Source organism: Lissotriton helveticus, chromosome 5_1 (genome assembly GCF_964261635.1).
Source record: "Lissotriton helveticus chromosome 5_1, aLisHel1.1, whole genome shotgun sequence".
In the NCBI taxonomy this organism is placed as follows: Eukaryota; Metazoa; Chordata; class Amphibia; order Caudata; family Salamandridae; genus Lissotriton; species Lissotriton helveticus.
The window spans coordinates 1,561,523,044-1,561,545,032 of NC_136065.1; the positions used below are offsets into that span (position 1 = coordinate 1,561,523,044).

At 47.6% G+C, this 21,989-nt stretch overlaps 1 protein-coding gene across 9 annotated transcripts in view; it reads left to right on the forward strand.

The window, feature by feature from the left end:
* LOC144755580 (zinc finger CCCH domain-containing protein 11A-like) overlaps window positions 1-21,989 on the forward strand; it is a 525,975-nt gene that overhangs the window by 218,988 nt on the left and 284,998 nt on the right. For all 9 annotated transcript variants that reach the window (XM_078644672.1, XM_078644675.1, XM_078644678.1 and 6 more), the window contains one exon: window positions 1,495-1,602. In XM_078644672.1, the coding sequence (XP_078500798.1) occupies window positions 1,495-1,602 (108 nt within the window). The remainder of the gene's footprint in view (window positions 1-1,494; window positions 1,603-21,989) is intronic.

Here is a 21,989-nt window from a genome sequence, read left to right on the forward strand (position 1 = left end):
TTATATATAGATAGATGTGTGTGTTTATAAATATATATGTATATATATATATATATATATATATATATGTGTATGTGATTACCCGCAAGCAGTATTGTGATATGCAATACATTTCGCCTTCATATGCATATAATGTGTTAATGCATTTATATTTTGAACTTTTACCCACCATCCGCAAAGGCTACTTAGTGTACAAAACGTTTAGTTACAATACCTGCTTTCTACTCTGATTCAAGCCAGTGAATCTATGAAAGATCCAATACTGGATAAGAACATTAGTCACTTACCTATAACTTCAGTTATCCGATATTGGTATCTTTCATAGATTCACATGCAACCCACCCTCCTCCCTCAGAGGCTCCCCTCAGAGCTTGGGAGTCTATCCCCACTTGTGCTTGAAAATCTGAGGGAGATTGCCTCTCTTGGGAGTGTTCTAGAGGGTGCTTTCACCTGGTTCGTTAAGGCTTTAAGTTTTGTTCTATTTTTAAGAAGGACTTAAATAGGCTATTGGTTATACATTTATATTAGAGCCTATGATAGTAATACATACTGCTGTATTATGGTAACGTGGAACTCCCACTTCGGGGAATGATTCAAGCATGAGAATCTATGAAAGATACCAATACTGGATGACCGAAGGCACAGGTATGAAACTCATTTTCTTTCTATACGTGTGAAAAGGGTCCTGTTTTGGTGACTTAACCACTGCTATACCCCGAACCGCTCTGTATCTTTAATTGTTTAAGTATAATGGTTCACGGTCACTGAGTACTGACTCTGGACCATAGTTCTGTGGTTTGACACTTACAAGGGTGGCAGCATGAGCCTGGGGTAGGGCATAGGGAAGAGAAAAGGACACTTTTTCTGCATCATGGATACTGATTGTGAGTGAATTCAATGCCTATTGTTACACACGTTTTGTTTCCTAATGTGAAACAAAAATCTTGGGGTACAGGGTAAGGTAGTTCTGACGCAGCAAATGAGAGATTATGATAGAAGTTCAGGACTTTTGTTTTGGTGTGCTGACCTAATCTTCAATCTTGAGGGCAACCAAGGAGAAGGAAGTGTCATTGGTTCTTAGACGTTTGCGTTGTTCCACCCACAATACTGCTCTTTGTGTATGTGTCTCATTCTTCATTCTGTGACTTTGTGTACAATTTATTCAATTTGTTTTCTGTACTGTTTCTATGTTTCACTACACTGTGACTTCCGTATTGCGCCACAGTTTGGCTTTCCTTATCACTCTGTGACCTGTTAATCCGAGCCTGTGTTGCACCATTCTGTGACACTTATTACTCTGTGTACATTTTGCACCCTGGAGCAACTCTGCTTCATGTAAATGCTGCATGGTGCCCTTTTTTGCGTGTGTGTATATGTGTGTACCCAGATTTTCTTTCTCTTTAGGGTGCTCCCTAATATGTGCATTTGCTCTGTGAGCTAATCAAATTCTGCCTTCTTTCTCTTTCCTTTGGCTTTTGTGGTGGCTCTCTCCAGGGACCTCACCATCTATCTCCACTGCTGCAGCGCCAAAGCAGAGCCTCCCAAAGATCGAGAAGAACATTCGGTCTGTGATGAGAACTGTGACCTTGTCCTCCAGCCCAGGTAAGAATGGCCACCATTTGCTATTTTCTAAATAGCAGAATATGCCACAAGATTGAGGCTTGGATAAGAGATTAGTATAGCCCGGTCCAAAGCCATTTCAAGTCATTTAATGAAAGTCCCTGCTATATCTGTAGTTATTCTGGTTAGGTTTACCAGATATAAGAATTCTTTTGAGTTTTCTTCCTTAACAACTTTGAACCCGTTTGACGAATCTTCGCAAAACTTTGCAGACCTACTGCTCCTGTTGCATTGGTGAAGGATGAAAAGTTTGGTGGCGTTTGGTCAAGAGTGTGCAAAGAAAAAAGGCTGGTCCCAAAACACACTTGCACTACAATGCGTTTTACATAGTCTTGTGTTCCATTTAGAGGCAAAACGGCTGAAGTGATTGTAATGTAATCTCACAGCAATGTACATTAGATTGTTGATGATTCAGTTTGCTATTGCTAGTGGTGTTATGAAGTGGTTATGAAGTTATAAGGGTCAGCAGCCTAGTGATACCTGTCTAGCACAATAATGCATAAAATAGCAAGGAAGCCCCAAAAATAAATTAAACTTTATATGTTAAGTTTCAGATTTACTAAATGAACAACTGCATGACCTACTTATGGTAACATGCTATTGGACAGTGAAAAAAGGGGGACAGTGGGCTTTTGAGGAGGTCCAACGTACATGCCCTAATATACTGTGCAGAATAGAGTACGGAGTTCCTCAGTGGGTCATGGAACACAGTGGAAGGGAATGTGTGATGATAGGTTGATCAAAAGTCCTCTTAGGAGGGGAAATCCACCTTTCAGAACTAGGGCCCTCACACACCCAGCAAGCTAGGTATCATGCTTCTTCATATGGGCCTGCTGCTCGTCGGGTCTGTGCTGCAATACCCGATGGGCACCCATAAAGGGGCATTTTATTGGAGATCTTGCCGTATAGGTGCCGTGGTGTAAAGGGTCTAGTATTGTTGATGTAATGGTGGAATGTGCAGAATAAAACAGAGAAAGGAATCCTCTAAATACCTTTATTCAGAGAGGATCCCAGCCTGGTTAAAAAGAATGAAGGAGAGGCGACAATCTGGCTATATTGTGTCGGAAATGCGCTCTACTCCTAGATGGTCGACCTGTTTCTCATCTGATAGTCACAAATGATCTGTGGCGATTCTTCAGGACCGTAAGTGAAGAAATATCTACAACTAGTGGTAATGTGTAAAACTACATACCATACAGTGGTTCTACAGGAATTGTACCTGCAAGTAAGAAGCCAACCTATGAAGGGAACATATTTAGAAAAACATCCTATATTATTGGTGCAATAATCATCATACATTAGACAATATTTCATTTAGTATATCCATGACCTCTAAAAAGATCAGAAGTGGCCCGATCAATGTAGATTTGAGACTTCTAGTTATCAATCGTGGAGGGTAAGAAAGTGCAGTGCTATTGGTGGTATGAATATAGTACAACCGTGACTTGAAATACAATAAAGTGTTGAAATAGGCTATGATGAACCTCACCTCAACTATGTAAGATTGTGCCTCATCAGTTGCAGCAGGAAAAATGACACATGTAATGTTGTGTCTAAATATAGAAGAAGTTGAAGGCAGTGGTTAGCAGGCATGTATGAAAAACCGCTAATCAACAATTCTTGTAACCCAGTATAGTCGCCCAAAAAACGTGCAGTGGCGCTTGGAGGGCATGGCAGTATGCGAGGGAGACCGCCCGTCCTACTCGTGTAATTAAAATAACCCCTGTTTCTCTTAGTCTGAGGTTCCGGTGGTAGTTCGACCTGCACTCCAACTACTGAGGGCTCCAACAAGGTTGGGGCCCGGCACTGCAGTGCAACCGGGGGCCCCGTGAGCCCTTTGGAGTAAGCAGAAAGATCTGGTTCCTTCACAGTGAGGACTGAGTAGTTTTTAACTCTACTGTACTGGTACCCAACAGCCACTTACCTCTACTGACTCAGGAAGAATTTTACCAAGCGTCCTAAATACTCACCTGCTCCCATAAGAAGCTCAGTGGTTGACCTACCCCACACCGCTGCAACCGGGATGGTAATGTCCCTCGGTGTGGGCTGGTCCTTATATCTCTCGTGATTGAAGACGTGGGCGGGGCGGAAAATCAATGGCTTACAGCTGTGAAGTAGCAAGTCATGTGCAGATCAGTCTAGATAGCCGGAAGTAGGATGTATTGTGTCTGCCATCTTGGAGTGTCTCAAATGCCTGGAAAAGGCATATGTTTGCTAAAGCGTCGGGTGCATTATAGTCGTGAATTCGACAAATGTCTTAGTTTATTATTGAAATCGTAACTACGCCAACAATCCCTAGTTGATTGTGAGGCTTCTATACCGCAGGCCCACGCTTTTGACACATTAAACTGATATTAGGATGAGCACAAGCACCTCATAATAGGGGAGAAAAAACAATATATTACACAACATGTTATACCAGAGGACACGTTCCTCTATGGGATTGGGTGATGACGGCACCATATAAGCCTCAAAATAAACTAGGGACTACTTGCCACTTTCCGCCATATCACATGTATGCTTTGTGAGAGCATCCCAGCCCCTCTAAGATGGCTGACGGCAATCACTATACTTCCAGCCTCCCTGACCACACACAGTCGAAGTCGCCGTCAAAGAGACCCAGGCGCTCTTCTGGATCACCATCACGATGTTGAAGATCTCTGTCGCAGCCAAGTAAGTCGACGTCGAGATGCCACACTTCGGGCACACTGTGGCTGCTGCTGTTTTTAAGTCTCCGTTGACGTAGAGGCTTCCGTCACCCCGGACGGGGTCAGTGTCGAGAGTCATGACTGCTCCCTCATTGCTGCCGGCTGGCGTGCCGCCGTCAAGAGGATCGTCTAGATCCCACCACTCAACGTCTAGGAAGTCAACTCCAAGGCGACGTCAAGAGCAATCTCCTTCGCCACGACGTCGAAGGTCGCCGTCGACACGACGTCGAAGAAGGTCGTCGTTGACACGACGTCGAAGAAGGTCGTCGTTGACACGACGTCGAGGAAGATCGAAGTCGAGAGGACGACATGAGGGTTCACCTTCCACTCGACGTCGAGGAAGATCGACGTCGAGGTCACCGACTCGACGCCGAAGATCGCAGCAGAGGCCGCTGGGGCATGGACGATAGACGTCGAGAACACCTCGTTCGACGCCATTGGTCACACAGACGTCTTCGACATCGAAACTCTCGCCGTCGAGGGAACAGGTCGCTGTGATTGTGCAGTCCCATGGCTCCAAGTCATCAGGGGACAGATCTTCATCTCCTGGATTGAATATCGTGGAGCTCTCGCCAGAAGCGTCAATTGGATCTACGCACAGGTCACGAAGTGTGTCTTCTCACCGTCCTCAGGGAGCTGGTTCTGGCGGTCGCAGTAGTCCGGGCTCGGATTACTCCCGCACGTACTCACCATCTGCTTTGAGGACAAGTACTCCGGTCAGGCCTGCTAAGACTCCTCCACCAAGGCCACGCCCTACACCCAGACTGAGATCTCCCACCAGAGCACGCTCTCCCGTAAGGCCCAGGACGCCTGCCCAGCCAAGACGTTCTCCCAGACCGAGATCTCATTCTAGACATCGGTCTAGATCCAGGGGTCGGCACAGCCATCGAGACAGGTCTCATCACAGAGGACGCACCAGGTCTCCGACTTGGTCCTATTCCACGAGGTCGATGGTCCGGGACTACTCTCCGACCTTCTCCTCTACTCCTCCGTCAAGAGTCTCGCCTATTGATGACATTGCAACCTTTACAGATGTGCTGGGTAGGGGAGCAAAGAAATTGAACATCACGTTGCATACTCCTGTGGTCCCAACATCTATAATCTTTGACACTCTTCATCATCGCACAGCGCCTAGACCGCTGTTGCCTCTGGTTCCCGGCTTCCTTGAACCTGCGATGGCGACCTTCCTCATGCCTGCAGTGGTAGGTTCTGTTCCATCAAGACTTGCCAAGAAGTTCACCAAAATGGGGTCGCACACTGCTAATACACCAGCGGGATCGCCCCTAAGGACCATGGTAGCTGTAGTACTGTTCTCTGCGATGCATCTTCTTTCGAATTCTCGCGTATCTTCAAATCTTCGCCATCCCTGTACATGTGTTTCGGGGTATTTACCCCTCATCAGCAGGGATTAGGCCATCTTCTTATCTTCTGGGGTTGCTGCGTGCTGCCAAATATTACCAGGTATAGTACCACACTAAGGCGTGCAGGTGCGGGGTCCCGAGCTCGTCAGCTCAAAGCTCCAAGGAGCATAAACATTCACCAAAATGGGGTCGCACACTGCTAATACACCAGCGGGATCGCCCCTAAGGACCATGGTAACTGTAGTACTGTTCTCTGCGATGCATCTTCTTTCGAATTCTCGCGTATCTTCAAATCTTCGCCATCCCTGTACACGTGTTTCGGGGTATTTACCCCTCATCAGCAGGGATTAGGCCATCTTCTTATTTTCTGGGGTTGCTGCGTGCTGCCAAATATTACCAGGTATAGTACCACACTAAGGCGTGCAGGTGCGGGGTCCCGAGCTCGTCAGCTCAAAGCTCCAAGGAGCATAAACATTCACCAAAATGGGGTCGCACACTGCTAATACACCAGCGGGATCGCCCCTAAGGACCATGGTACCTGTAGTACTGTTGCCAAGAAGTATAAGGCTCCCGCAGATGACCCCTTATTCCTCAGATCGGACCCCCCGTCTGATTCAGTGATCGTGGCGGCTGCCATGAAGTCCCATTCAGCCTCTACTTCTTCTTAGGTGCCCCCAGAGAAAGACAGCAAAGTGATGGATTCTTTTGGTAGAAAGGTATGCAGCACCTCTGTTTCTTATATGAAGGTGGCCAGTGCTTCTGCTCTACTGGGGAGGTATGACAGGTACCTCTGGGACTCCCTTACTCGCTTCACAGAGAAGCTCCCAAAAGAAGATAGACAGGATTTTGTCGAAATCCTACAGGAGGGAGGACTTGTAGCCAACAAGGTCATCAGTGCCGCGGCAGACGCCTCTGACCTCGCGGCCCATGGCTACTCCCATGGAATGTGCTCTCGTCGTTCGGCGTGGCTCCGCCTCACGGGCCTGAAACCGGATGCCCAGAAAAAGATTTTGAATCTCCCTTTCAATGGTTCTTCTCTTTTTGGTCCGCACGCCGATGATGAAATGACCAAAATGAAATCCGAAATGGACACTGTGAAGGCTGTGGGCTTGGAGAAGCGCAAGGATTTTAAAAAGCGCTTTCGTCAAGGGGATAAGCGTTCTTACCAGCAGAGGGATCAAACCCCTCAATGGTCTTCCCAGTCTCAACAGAAAACCCAGTTTCAGCAAAGACTGGCAGAGGCAACAATAATAACAAGCAGCAGTCTGCCTCCAAACAGCCTCCCAAACCCTGAGCTGTTGCTTCCTCCGCAACTGTTTGCCACTCCGGTGGGAGGGAGTGTGTCACATCATCTGGAAGAGTGGAGAGACATAACAAAGGACAGATGGATGCTCAGTATTGGGCAGCATGCTTACTTGCTGAGGTTCAAGTCACCTCCTCCGCAATTTTTCCCTCAAACAAAGCTACTTCCCCGTTTCCAAAGTCAGTTGCTGCAGGACGAAGTCTTTACTTCCACATACCTGTCTCAGTGAAGCACAGAAGGTTTCTCTGGTTTCAGATTGGACGCCAGCACTACCAGTATCGAGTGCTCCCGTTTGGCCTCAAATCCGCGCCAAGGACATTCTCAAAATGCATGGCGGTAGTGGCTGCTTTTCTTCGCAAAAGGAAGATCTTAGTCTATCCTTATCTAGACGATTGGCTGCTGAAAAGCTCCTCTCTGGCTCAGCTTCAAGACCATCTTTCCTTCTGTCTCAACCTGATGAACTCATGGGGGTTGCAGGTCAACTTCAGTGCTCAATCCTTCCCAACGGTTTCATTACCTGGGCGCTTCCCTGGACTCCGCTCAAGCAGGCGTGTGTCCTTCGGAGGAGAGACGGTCATCCATGCTTCTGAAGTGTCGTCTTCTACTGGACAGTCACAGTTCCACAGCTCGGCAAGTGTCCTCTCTCCTGGGATCGATGGCCTCGTGCATCTATATCGTGCCCAATGCACGCCTTCACATGAGGCCTCTGCAGCAGACTTTAAAGGACCAATGGTCTCAGAGGTCAAGTCACTGGGAGGACCGTGTCTTTCTTCCACAAGGTGCCAAAGACTCGATCAAATGGTGGATGAAACGCTCCAACCTTCTCAGGGTGGTTCCATTCCTTCTTCCTCCTCCATCGCAGTCCGTGATCACGGATGCCTCTCTTCAAGGCTGGGGTGCTCACATGGACCAACTTCAGGTTCAAGGCCTTTGGTCCGAGGGAGAGTGACACTACCACATGAACTTCGGAGTGGCTACGCCAGTGGTGGTACCCGGATCTGCTCCAGCTGTCAGAAGTCACCGGCGACTTCCTTGCCGTCCAGACTTGTTGACCAAGGACCTCCAAATAGAACTGACCCAACTGCCACCTGTGGTGCACCATGGGAGCAGGGGTTCGCCTTCAGGTCTTAAAGGCACGGTATCCCTACTCTAATTCCTTAAAGGCAAGGTGTCAGTTTTTCTTTGTTTCTTTATACTCAACTACAGCCTACTGGCAAATGCCTGCAATTACAGGTTTTTCCTATGGCAATAAAGCATTGTTGTGTGCAAATGTTTACTGCTCTCTTTCTCGTCCTTAGGGGTTGTGAGTACTACTGTGTTTATGCTAATTTCTGTAATTTTGCGGCGGTTATGCCAGTTGGGAGATGTTTAGGCTGCAAATATATGTTTTCACATATATATATATACATATATATGTATATGTATTTTCTATATGCTCCGGGATCCCGCACATGGGCGGGGATTATTCATAGATTACGACTTTGATGAGTATACCCCTGGATGAGAACTAGGATTACAGGCAAGAAACTAATCCTTACCTTCTGCGCCACTTTGCTCTGCGTCACTTTGCTCTGCGTGCTACTCCGCTATACACCACTCCAGTATATGCTTTTCAACTCTGCCATTCCACTGTACGCCACTTCACTCTACTATTCAACTGTATGCTGCTCCACTGTACAACACTCCACTGTATGCCACTCCACTCCATTCTATGCTATTCCATTGGATGCCACTCAAATGTACGCCACTCTACAGTATGCTATTGCACTCTAGACCCACTCGAGTCTATGCCACTTCACTGAATGCCACTGCAGTGCATACTACTTCAAGTGTATGCTATTCCACTCCTTGCCACTCCAATGTGCAGCACTCCATGCTATTCCACTTAATTCCACTCCACTATATGTTACTCTGTTGCAGGGATTCTGCTCTGGAACTATGCTTGGAACCAAAGAACTTCAGTTTTGTAGGGACTTAGTCGCCATAATACCTCTGTATCTACGAGTCTGACTCTGACTAGCTATAGTGCCTCACTTGCCCTCCCAACCTTACCAGAGAAACTAATTAATTAGCACCCCAGAGCACAACACTCTCAACCCTCTCAGTGATCGCGATAACAGGTCACAACCGTCTGCCCTCTCACTCTTGCTTGTCCACAATAAGATAACCAGGAGACACGAAGTAAGTTTAGCATATGTATTTAAACTATTTTGCTTTGAAATGCAGTATATGTGCCACAATTGGAAAATAAATACATACTAAAAATACTGTTAGCATGGTTAATAATCCATATATCATGAAAAGATCTGTCATTTTATAGGACAGAGTAACTTGAACCCCCCTCCCTTACTATCCAGGCTAAATGATTATATATCAAATATCTCTGGAATTACTGGCTAACTCCGTACGTTGGCATTCACAGAGGCACATTATATATCTCCGCAGACGCCGTGCTCTTGTCTCAGAAATCTCGTTCCTTGTGTGTGTTTTTGGTTCCTCTGCTCATCTAGATAAGACATTTATGCACATAAATAACAGCTGCATTCTCGTGTTATGTCTAGGTGCTAGTGTCTGGCCAGAAAGTATAAAAAGGGGCATTGTTATTTGACCTTGTCTGTGGTGTCCAGACTAACTCACAAGAAAAGAACAGAACGTGGAAACACATGCAGGTTCCGTGTGATAGAACAAATGTGGCACAAAAGCAAGCGTGTTTATATCCATCGTGAATCTCCCTGGGGGATAATTGGCTCACGCACCCTTCCGGTGCTCATGTAGAGGGTACCCTTCAGTACCTTCCTGTATTGGATCGCCCTGTAACTCCGCCTGCAACACAAAGACAAGTCATTAGTAGCAACAAACACCCCCCGATCTGCCCAAGAGCAGGGTAAGCGGATGGGAGGGAAAACGCCGGGCAGTCTCTAGTCCAGCAATGCAGGATTAGCCTGGGGGAGGGGGCGAGGGTCAACTCGCCGCTGCATCAGGAACAAAGAGGGCGCTTGACCCTCGCCCCCTAGGCTATATAGCCCTTCAACCCCTCCCCTAAGAACAGGAAGTGACCTCACGATGGGACCACTGGTCCCCCCAACCACTAGACCGCTCAGGGTCTGTGCCATCCTATGGCACTATGGGTGGCCGCCCTCGTAGGTGGCCACCTTTGGTGTCCCGGGGCAGCCTATCATAGTGCCAATATCGGCCCAAACCCAGACCTTTCTTCATACAACACACCCCTTCACCAATAACAGACACAACACAATTTGATGGAGAATGTTTACAAAGTAAAATGAGGCCTACAACATGGAGTTAGGTTAACATGAGGAAAATCACAGTGGTCCATGCAGAAAATACACGACAACTCCACTCTACACCACTCTAGTGTACACCACTCCACTCCATGCTAGTCCATTGTACGCCACTTCATTATATGCCATTCTGCTCTGCGCCATTCTGCCCTACTTCATTCCTCTTTACTCCTCTCTGCTATTCCACTCTATGCTACTAAACTGTATGCAACTTCAGTCTTTTCCTCTACGCTGTATGGTATTCCACTCTACCAGACTCCACTGCACGCCACTCCATTGTATGACTTTGGTTGACTTTGCACACTTTACCCACTCCACCTCAACGATCCCTACTTCTCTACTACTGTCGCACCTGTGGGACTATACATCCTGCACACACCCACCTCAACTTTGCCCACCTTTAAACTCTAAATATTCTAAACACGCTTAAGCAAGTATATGCTCCTTATTATTGTACTTTATACTATTGATGCAATTGTTTGTCTATGCACAGTGTACCGACACTACCTCACTTGTGACCTACCTCATGTCCTTTGACCTACCTATGTAACTAGCACCTTGTACCTAACTACCTCATATATTACTTTGTATATACGCTTTATTACTTTGTATTTTTATCCCCAGGCCCTTGTAAAGCGCTCTGATATCTGCAAAGATCTTGTTCGCGCTATATAAAACTTTCAAAATAAAATAAATAAATGCTATTACACTCCACCCCACTCCAGTCTACACCACTTCATTATACGCCACTCCACTGTACACTACTGCACTATATGCTATTACACTCTATGCCATTCCACTGCACACCACTCCAGTCTACCCTACACCACTGTACACTACTGCGCTATGCTATTACACTCTACGTCACTCCACTCTACGCTATTCCACTGTATGCCACTCCATGGTATGCTCCAGTGAACTCACCTCCACTCTACAAAGCTCTACTACACTTTATGCCACTCTATTAGACTCTACTCCATCCTCTTACACATCCTCTTACACTCCATTGTCCAAATTTGTACTCAACTCTGTGCCTGTAGGCTCTGTTATACAAAACTCTACGACAGTTACCAGCACTGTACAACACAGCACTCCACTCTTCTGTCTGAGACACCTCTCTAGTTTATACGTTTCCTCGACTCTATGGAACGCCACTTCAATATATGCCACTCTATTGTATGCTATTCCACTCCACTCTACACTATTCCACTGTATGCTACTCCACTTTCTGCCAATTCAGTCACACCACTACCGTGTATCCCTCTCTACTCAACACCACTTGTAGGAAGCTGGCTCTTTGTGATATACCAGTTAGTGGTTATATTGTGTAAAGCATCTAGAAATTCCCTCAGAGGTGTACAGGCCTCAATGCTAAACCCAAATGCTCTATTTGTACTAGTGTAGTCTAGTAGCCTTAGGCCTAACCCAGAGGAGTGCAAGACATTTTGTAATACCATAGTGCTTGATAAATCAATAACTCAAGAAGGAGATCAACATCAATTTTAGAAAAATAAGCTTTTTTCTAGATTTATTTTAAGACTTAGATTTATGTTAAAAGGTGAGTATGGTTTTCAATGAAAATACTTTTCACTTCAAAAAGTAGACAGTGCAGTTTTTCAGTTCAGCACTGTTAACCTATGGCAGGAAAACAAGAATGCAGGTTTGCAGGTAAGTACACAACTTACAAATCCAGTCTAAGCTATTCTGTGATTAACACCAGGCATGGTTCAAGTTGGCACCAAGACTCTACCACCAGTGGCACAGTGGCGGCCGGGCGAAGAGGTCAAATTCAGAGTTAGGCGCCCATTGTTAACCAATGAAAACAGGGGGTGATCGAAGAGGCACTGTTTACAGGTAAGTAAAAGCGGTTTCTGATGGATACATCTGCCTGTGGACTCCTCACCTTTTGAATTACCTCTGTGCCTGCATTCCACAGAAACGTTTTTCATAGCATTCCGACATTGGCAAGGACGTCACTATAGCATGGCTCCGCTCGCGACTCCGTATGACGTTACTGGAGCCATGAGAAGACCTCGTCGGCATGCTGACGTCAGTTCCCTTTTTTCTGCGCCGTCTTCGCATACCGGTTTTTCTGGGACTCTCCATTTCCTTACAATATTACTTTGTTTCAGTTTCTATCTGTGTAGAAGTACAATGGCTACACAAACTAAGTCAGGTTTCAACCCTTGTAGGGAATGTGAGGGTCAGATATCCATCATGGACTCCCACGAATATTGCTTTTGGTGCCTGTCGTCGGATCACGACGTCAAAGGATGTTCATCTTGTCTGAAGATGAATCCAAAGGCACTCAAGGAGCGAGAGGCAAAGATATTCATGGCTGGGGCAAGAAAGGAGAGGAGAGGCTGCAGAAGATCCAATTCAAAGTAAACGACCCCGCACACTTCCAGGTCATTGAAGAAGCACAAAAAGAAGCGTTGTCATGGGTCCCGGCATCTGTCTTCAAAAGGAAGGTCTTTACGGTCGGTTTCTCCGGTTCAGTGGTGTCATGGTAAAGAGGACCTCTCTCCTTCATCCTCTCCTTCTCCGCAAGCGACTCCGGTCCATTCTCCGGTGCCATGGGAGTCTTCACCTGCTTCGCCTGCCCCGGCCCCAGTTTCACCAGTGCCGCAGTGCAACCCACCTCTCTGCCTCGGTCGGATCTAGACCAGGCGACTCCAGATCCTTACCCACCTTGTCCAGGTGCGGATCCATTGCGGATCCATTGCATTTTCTCAATGCGATGTTTGGCATGTTTGCCAAAGCAGCAAACCCATCTGGCGCGCCAGCTGGGCCGTGGGTCCGTTTGCATACAATTTGGGGAGCCCCTAACAATATGCCCAGGCACCATTTGTCCTCTTCATGCTGATGACACCATCATGGCATCTCCCGGTGCTGAGATTCTCGACGCTGATTCCACAGTCTCCAGCGTCGTCTGGTTTTGGGCTGCTGGCTTCGAGCGGCGCGGTTGACCACTACTAAGGGTCCTCAGACGGTGCCGCTAATTTCACTGGCGCCGTCAATACCGATCCCGAAGTTGCTCTCCAAGAGGGAGGCTCAGAGGCTGCTGGAATAAGAGGAGTAGCAGGCACAGCAGGAACAAGCTGGAGAGGGGGAAATCCTTGAGTCTGTGGATGGCTTTCGAAGGTCTTCAGGAGGCTAATGGCTTGGGCACGTCCCCGGAGTGGGAGCTCTCTTCCCCAAAGGCAATGCCTTCTCAGGACGTAGCTCCTTATCAGGAAGGCTGCTGACCTAATGGAACTGCAATTGCCCACAACTGAGGTCCGATCTAATATTCTAACTGAAGGTTTGTACTCTCCATCTTCAGTGGTTGAGCCTTTACTTCCATGGAATGAGGCTTTAAAGGAGCCGATTCTAGAGGTGTGGTTGAAGCATTTTTCTGCCCCAGCAGTTTCAAGAGCGGTTGCAAGAATCTAAGTCTGCTCCGGGGGATCCAGCTTTTCTAACCTCCCACCCTTCTCCTGAGAGTTTGGTGGTTCAAGCGCCATGTTCATTCAAACAGTTGGCAGGATCCTTCCCCACCACCCCGGGGGATAGGGACTCAAAAAAGCTGGAGCAGTCAGCCAAAAAGGTGTTCTCTGCTAGTATGTCTTTAAAATCTACAAACGCCACATGCTTGTTGGGAAGATATATCCCCGCTTTGATGGACTCCGCCAAAGAGGTGGCTTCTAAACTGCCTGATGATGTACAAGGGCACTTTCTAGAGGTATTGACTGATGCGCAGGCTGCAGCTCGTCAAGCGATTCAGTCAGGTCTGGATACAGCAGAATCAGTCGCCAGGGTGGTGGGCTCCTCGGTGGCTACCAAGAGGCACGCCTGGTTGAGAGGTTCGAGTTTTTCTCAGGATGTGAAGGCCACTCTGCTTGATCTTCGTTTCGATGGATCCAGGCTCTTTGGGACAAAGGCGGATTCTGCTCTACGACGCTTCAAGGATAGCAGGGCTTCTCTTCCAGGGGATACTCATCAATAGTCATAAGCACTGAATAGTCCCGCCCACGTGCGTGACCCCGGAGCAAAAGCCAATAATATGCATATATCTACATATATATATATATATATATATACATATAAATACGCATAAAATAACCATATATATATAGATAATATACATATACATATGCAGCCCAATATACACCATTCTAGGCTTAAAAACTGCCATTATTGCCTGTAAAATCTTTACATTTGCTAAATAAAGACATATAAATTACATTATATGACAATGCAAAGAAGAAAACAGTGCCCTGGTTTTCTTTGAAACACACAACCTTTATTTTCAAAGGTAAAACAGGCAGGATCATAGAGGCAGCTTTAGCCTAGATAGGCTGCGTTGTAACAACAGAAAAATCTGGCGCCCTGCCTTTAAGACCTCTGTGAGCCTCCAGGCTCCCATAATGCACCACAGGTGACAGTTGGGTCAGTTCTTTTTTCCGGCTCCTTCTGTGAGGATCCTGGAGCATTGAGCTCGCCAGTTGGTGATATTTTTTCACTTTCTTCTGGTATTTCTCTAATTTTATCGTCTTTAATTGACGTCTTTAGTCATTATCTGACTAATCCAACAATTTTTTGCTGTTTTTTGGCTATTTTTTCCAGTCATAATGCCGGCCTTATTTGTTAAGTGTCCGGCCTGTGGTAAAAAAAATGGGCAAGACAGACCCACATTCGGTCTGTGTAGCTTGTCTACCATCTTCTCACAAGCCAGAACTCTGCTACCACTGCAGCACGTTGTCAAATAGGTCTTTGAGAGAGAGAGAGAAGAGCAGGCTTCAGTCCCTGCATGACAGAGGAGAATCTGTGAGTGGAAGAGAAGAATTTCAATCCAGGAAGCCTTCTTCTCAGCACAAAGAGCGCAAGGACAGAGGGGAGAAGAGAAAACATCGGTCTCCTTCAACTTTGAGGGACAGATCTTCTTCTAAGGTACCTGTGTGCTCTAAATCAGCATCGAAATCACCGTCGCGGTGTCCGTCGACGTCAAAACATCCCTCGCCGTCGAAGAAGAATTCGCCGTCGTAGCAAGGTGAGGAGCGACATGAGCGTAGGCGGTCCAGGTCTGGCTCCCCTACGACTGTGAGAGGGGGGGACTCACCGCCGAGAGGCTCGAAACATCAGTCAAGGTCGCCGTCGAGAGGTGCCATGACGTCGACGTCGAACTGGGCAGTAGAGGTTTTGACGTCGAAGAGCCCAAGTCATGTGGCGTCGAGGCACACGACGCCGAGAAAATCATCGCCGTCGAGGCACATGACGTCGACCCCGAAGAGACCATCGTCGTCGAGGAGGTCGCCGCCGAGGAAGTCGCCGTCGAGGAGGTCGCCGTTGGAAAAATCGACGTCGAGGAGGCTGTCGTCGACGTCTCCTGCAGCTAAGAGGCCTAGAACGGTGTCCAAAGACCGGTCTAAGGTTTCTATTGTGTCTTCTGGGAGTTCCTCTTCCTCCCCTGGGCTGTGGATTGTGCAAATCCCTCCAGAGCCCTCAAGAGCACCTTCACCTACAGGGGCTAATATCTCGCCACGATGGCTGGGAGAGATCAGAGATTGGAAGATAAGGAGGATTAACCTTCAAAGGTCTTATTCCAGGTCTCCTGTGTCGGTAAGACCTACTTCAAGATCGCCCCTATTACAGTTGGTGCACTCTCCGAGAAGACGTGAGCGTACTCCTCCGAGAAAGTCTCCATCAGAGAGGAGGCGGACTTCACCCTCTCCTAGATCTTCGCGTCACCGTTCTTCTAGGAGACGCGATGCTAGATCTTCGACAAGGTCTACAAATTCGAAGGGGGACTACTCACCGACGCTGTCATCAACTCCTCCAAGTAGGATATCACCGATTGATGACGTGATTACCTTTAATGAAGTTCTCTGTCGTGGAGCAGCGAAACTTAATATCGAGATGCCGGTCTCTACTGCCAAGACAACGGTCATTTTCGAAACGTTACATCAGAAATTATCATCACGGCCTTTACTTCCTCTGGTTCCAGGTCTGTTGGAGCCTGCGGAGCACAAGTTCTTAACTCCTGCATCTTTGGGAGCGGTTCCTTCGCGGATCGCAAAGAAGTATAAGGCCCCGGACAATGATCTGTTATTCCTGAGGTCTGAGCCACAACCTGATTCGGTCATCGTCTCAGCGGCACGTAAGAATCAGACAGGAGTGACATCATCCTCTGTGCCTCCTGATAAAGACAGCAAAGCTATGGACTCAGTAGGGAAGAGAATGTGTGCCACCTCTGCTTCCTACATGAAGGTCGCCAGTGCCTCCGCTTTACTGGGTCGCTATGACCGCGCACTATGGGATTCCTTGTCTCGGTTTGCAGAAAAACTTCCCAAAGAAGACAAGCATGATTTTCTTGAAATCCTTCATGAAGGTGGGCTAGTGGCTAACCAGGTGATTAGCGCAGCTGCTGATGCTTCCGACCTGTCTACACATGGCTACGCTCATGGACTCTGTGCCAGGCGCTCAGCTTGGCTAAGGCTTACGGGTCTTAAGCCTGAAGTGCAACACCGAATACTTAATCTGCCGTTTAATGGAAAATCGCTCTTTGGCTCTCATGCTGACGATGAGATGTCAAGAATGAAGACGGAGCTTGATACGGTGAGAGCTGGTGGTCTCGAAAAGAGAAAGGACTTTAAGAAAAAATACTGTCCTTACGATCGGAGACAGAACCAACAGAGGGTTCAAACCCCTTAATGGTCGTCACAGCAGAATCACGGAAGATCTCAGTTCTCCCAGCGTCATCCTGGTAGAGGAAGGGGTGGCATTTCCAGACAGTCTGCACCTGGAAACAGGCAGCAGCAACAAAAACAGTGAGTTTTTGCTTCCCCTGAGCCCGTTACCCACTCCGGTGGGGGGAAGTGTTTGTGATGTTTTTCCACTCTTCCAGGCAAAAACAATCGACAAATGGGTGCTGAATATTGTACAAAATGGATATACAATCAGGTTCAAGTCTCCTCCACCTTCCATTCCTCCTCAAAAGACTGTGTTCCATCGACTTCATCTTTTGAAGCAGGATGTGTCTGCATTAATCCTAAAGAAAGCCATCGAGGAGGTCCCGAGGGCACAGCGTCGACAAGGCATTTACTCCCGATATTTTCTAGTTCCAAAGAAAGGTCCAAACAAGGAGTTCAGGCCCATAATAGATCTCGGGCGCCTCAATCAATTCATTCGGCGAGAAAAGTTCAGAATGCTGGCGTTACATCAAATAATTCCACTTCTGCATCAAAGGGACTGGATGTGCTCCATAGATCTTCAAGATGCTTATTTTCACATCCCCATTGCCCCAAAGCATCGGTAGTTTCTAAGGTTTTGCATACAAACCAGCCATTACCAGTTCACAGTCTTGCCCTTCGGGCTAAAGTCAGCTCCTCGCACCTTCTCAAAGTGCATGGCCGTCGTAGCGGCTTTCCTAAGGAAGAGACATATTTTCGTCTATCCCTATCTAGACGATTGGCTGCTAAAGAGTGCGTCTCCGATTCTGCTTCAGCAACATCTCACGTTCTGCATACATCAGCTGCAGAGGCTTGGCCTGCACGTAAACTTCAAAAAGTCTATCCTCAATCCCACGCAGAGGATACACTATCTGGGCGCACTTCTGGATTCAAAGGACGCAAAAGCGCATCCTTCGGAGGAGAGACTATCCTCCATTCTCCTCAAGTGTCAAACCTTACTAAAGATTCCTCGACCAACAGCCATACAGATCTCGTCTCTGCTAGGGTCCATGGCGTCTTGCATTTTCCTCGTTCCGAACGCCAGGCTGCACATGAGACCTCTGCAGCAGTCTCTGGAGGATCAGTGGTCCCAGTTTTCAAACCGTTGGGAGGACAAACTGTCACTACCTCTGTCAGTGCGGATCTCCATTCGATGGTGGATGCAGCGGAGTCATCTGGTAGTGGGAGTGCCTTTTCAAGAGGACATGCCCAGACGATCGCTGGTGACAGGTGCGTCCCTTCAGGGATGGGGCGCCCATCTGGGGTCCCTTCAAGTTCAAGGAGTGTGGTCAGAGAAAGAAAGACTGTATCATATAAACATGTTGGAACTCCGAGCTGTCCATCTAGCTCTCAAGGCTTTCTTTCCCGCGATCAAGACATCCTCTCTGCTTGTTCAGACGGACAACACAACAACGATGTACTATCTGAACAAGCAGGGCGGAACGAGATCCAGACCTCTGTCGCTGGAAGAGCAAGCAATCTGGAAGTGGCTTCTGGCTCGGGGTATGAAAATTTCAGCTGTCCATCTGCCCGGTGTCCTCAACATTCAAGCAGACGACCTAAGCAGACACTTCGCAGAAGCACACGACTGGGTCTTAAAAGATGAAGTGATAAGAGCTGTCTTCCAGGCCTGGGGGTCACCAGAAATCGATCTCTTTGCGGACGCCGAAAACGCAAAATGCCGCGTCTTCGCGTCCAGGTACCCGCAACGAGGGTCCAAGGGGAATGCTCTATGGATGGACTGGTCAGAGACATTACTCTATGCTTTTCCACCGATTCCACTCATTCCCTTGGTGATCAAGAAGCTGTACAAGTCCAAGACAGACATGATCCTGGTGGCTCCGGATTGGCCTCGCCAATGGTGGTACCCGGATCTCCTGTATCTATCCAAAGTACCGCACAGGAGACTTCCTTGCTGTCCGGATCTGCTGACCAGAGAGAACGGCAGTGTGTTCCATCCCAACCTGCCGTCCCTGAAGCTAGCAGTATGGTTCCTGAGTTCGTCCAGTATGGACATCTAGGCCTCTCGCAGGACTGTATGCACATTTTAAGAGAGGCAAGGAGAGCTTCTACAAGAAAGTTGTATGCTTTCAAGTGGAAGCGGTTTTTCATGTGGTGTGCTGCTGAAGGTCATGACCCTATTTGAGGTCAGGAACAGGTACTGTTACCATACTTACTTTCTTTGGCCAAAGCAGGTTTTCAGTATTCCTCTATAAAGGTCCATCTGGCAGCAATAACAGCATATCGAAAGTCCCCTACCCAGGTTTCTTTCTTTCAAATGCCAGTTGTGAAGGATTTTCTGGAGGGTCTCAGGAAAGTGTATCCTCCCGTGAGGACTCCCTCTCCTCCTTGGGAGCTTAATGTGGTTTTGTCTAAATTGATGGGTCCGCCATTCGAACCTATTCATAAGGCCTCCCTTCAACATCTGTCGTGGAAGGTGTCCTTCCTTGTAGCTATCACTTCTGCGCACAGGGTGAGCGAGATTCAGGCTTTTTGTGCTACAGAACCCTATCTCGTTTTCCATGCGAATAGAGTGGTGCTTCGGACTCATCCAAGATTCCTTCCTTAGGTAGTCTCGGATTTTCACATTAACCAGTCAGTTACACTGCCCACGTTTTTTGCTAATCCGAGCACTCCAGCTGAAAAAGCTCTACACTCTTTGGATTTAAAAAGAGTGTTGAAGTTTTATCTTGATAAAACTAAGTGTTAGAAAGACTGATCATCTGTTTGTGAACTACGGTCCTCTGAATACGGGCTTGCCTGCGTCTAAGAGGTCCATTTCTAGATGGATTGTGTCATGCATTACGTTATCTTATCAGTTGGCACGGAAATAGCTCCCGGGCAAACCGAGAGCGCACTCCACTAGAGGAAAGGCTGCTACTATAGCAATGCTTAAAAATGTTCCTGTTCCTGTTCATGAAATTTGTAAGGCAGCTACGTGGCGTTCGGTTCATACCTTTGCTCGCCATTACTACCTTGATTCTGATACTCAGGCGGATGCCCAAGTTGGTCAAGCATCCCTGAGGAATTTGTTTGGGTAATATATATATTAGTATACTGTTTAGAGAGTCTGGTATTCGTCCGCAGGGTATGGGATGGGCTTGCTACTCTATTCAGTGCTTATGACTATTGATGAGTATCCCCTGGAAGAGAAGGATTAGTTACTTACCTGTAATCCTAGTTCTCTTCACACTAGTGGCGCCTCCGCAGGCAGTGGTTTCAGCACAACTGAGATCTCAGGGAGGTGGTCAGAATCTCCAGAGACACTGCGGCGGATCTGTTATGGTTGAGTGTTCCAGGCAAATCTATGTCAACACAAATGGCCTGTCCCTATACATTCAGTGGTCAAAGAACCCCAAAGAATTATATATTTTAGTTTAGTCAGATAGAGGATCCTTGTTAACCTTCTCTCTGTGTGTGCTGATCACAGTCACTCCTTCGATTAGCTAAAAACTATATATGTGTGTTTGCGTTAGTGTGGCCCACCACCAGACTTATTGCCTCACTCTACCCCTCAACTGTGAAAAAAGGGGGAGGGAAGGTTGACAGAGCCTCACGGGAGCAACACCCAGGGGAGGATCTGACAGACTGGTACTCGCCTGGATCCTCACTTCTCATCATCAGCTACTGTCAACCAGAAAAGAAAAGGGGATAAATTGTGTGCAATTAAACCAAAAACCATTGTGTGCTCTATGTGTTGAAAGACCCTATATGGTATACCGAGCCTCTTGTGATTGAGACGTGGAAGTACCAATAATTAAAAAGAGCTGAGCTAAACTGGCAATAACTACTTTATTCTGTGCTGTTTGCCCACTCGATTAAAAATAAACCGACATGTTTCATCACCGCCTTATACTTTACCGGTGATTTCTCCAGGGTTTTTTTGGGTCAGCATACGTATTGCACATCTAGTAGGGACAGGCCATTTGTGTTGACATAGATTTGAGTGGGGGGCGGCCTGGTTCCCTTGCTCCCTTCCCCCTGAGGCTCCTGGTAGTAGAGAGTGAGTGTTCCAGGCAACCTGTCTCAAGAAAAGCCGTTTCATCCTCCTCCACCGGTGGCCACAGTGAAAACAGATGGCTCCACTCTGGGGTGGTGAGCTCACCTGGGGGATTTGGAGATCAAAAGCCTTTGGGGTTGTTGCAGGAGAGTGACAGGTAGGCACCAGGTCCTTTCCTGGGCGGTTTACTCCCTCTATTATGCCACCTTCCTGTGGGAGGGGGCATAGTCCTATCCCTAATTGCAAAAATCCCACCATCTTCAAGATAGTGGGCACTGAAAAACGTGCTTCACTTCGCCTCTAGCATCTGAGGGGTGGGGTTGGCGAAGGGGGGTATACCTCCTATTCTCACTTATTATTCCTGCCTGTTCTCCCGCCAAAAGTGGGTGTTTGAACCAGCGGCTGCCATCTGCTGCTAACAGCAGAGGCTGGGGTCGCACTACAAAGTCGGTAAGGCCTTTGAAGCTTCCCTCTCGAGCACTGTGCCTGCCTAGGAGAAGAAGTCTGTCTTCTCTGCCCAGGATGGGCTTTGTTTTTGGTCTCAGAGCAAGGATTCTCGACCCAGGGGTCCAGAAACCTGTCTGGTGGTGGCAGGCTGCCTAAGGCCAGTCAGAGACCACAATGGGTTTGCTAGGTTTTAAAGGGGCACCTCCGAGATGTCCTCTGGGTACATTGTTTAATAAATCCCACACTGGCATCAGTGTGGGTTTATTAGGAGGCTTTGTTAGGTACCAAACACTGCTGGGTTCAGCTAAGCCATCATGGTGCTCATGTACTCTATGGCTTCCCTGGCACTTAAAATATGAAGGAATAGACTTTAATATTGTTGGGGTCTATCTGCTCCTGCAGATATGCTCACACCTGAGATGTAATGCAACCCTGCTTTAGGGGCTGTAAGGCCTGCTAGAGGGGTGACGTACCCATTCCTTAGGCAGTGCTGCTTTGACATGGCCGACAGGCAGTCTGCCATGTCGACTTTGTAGTTTTG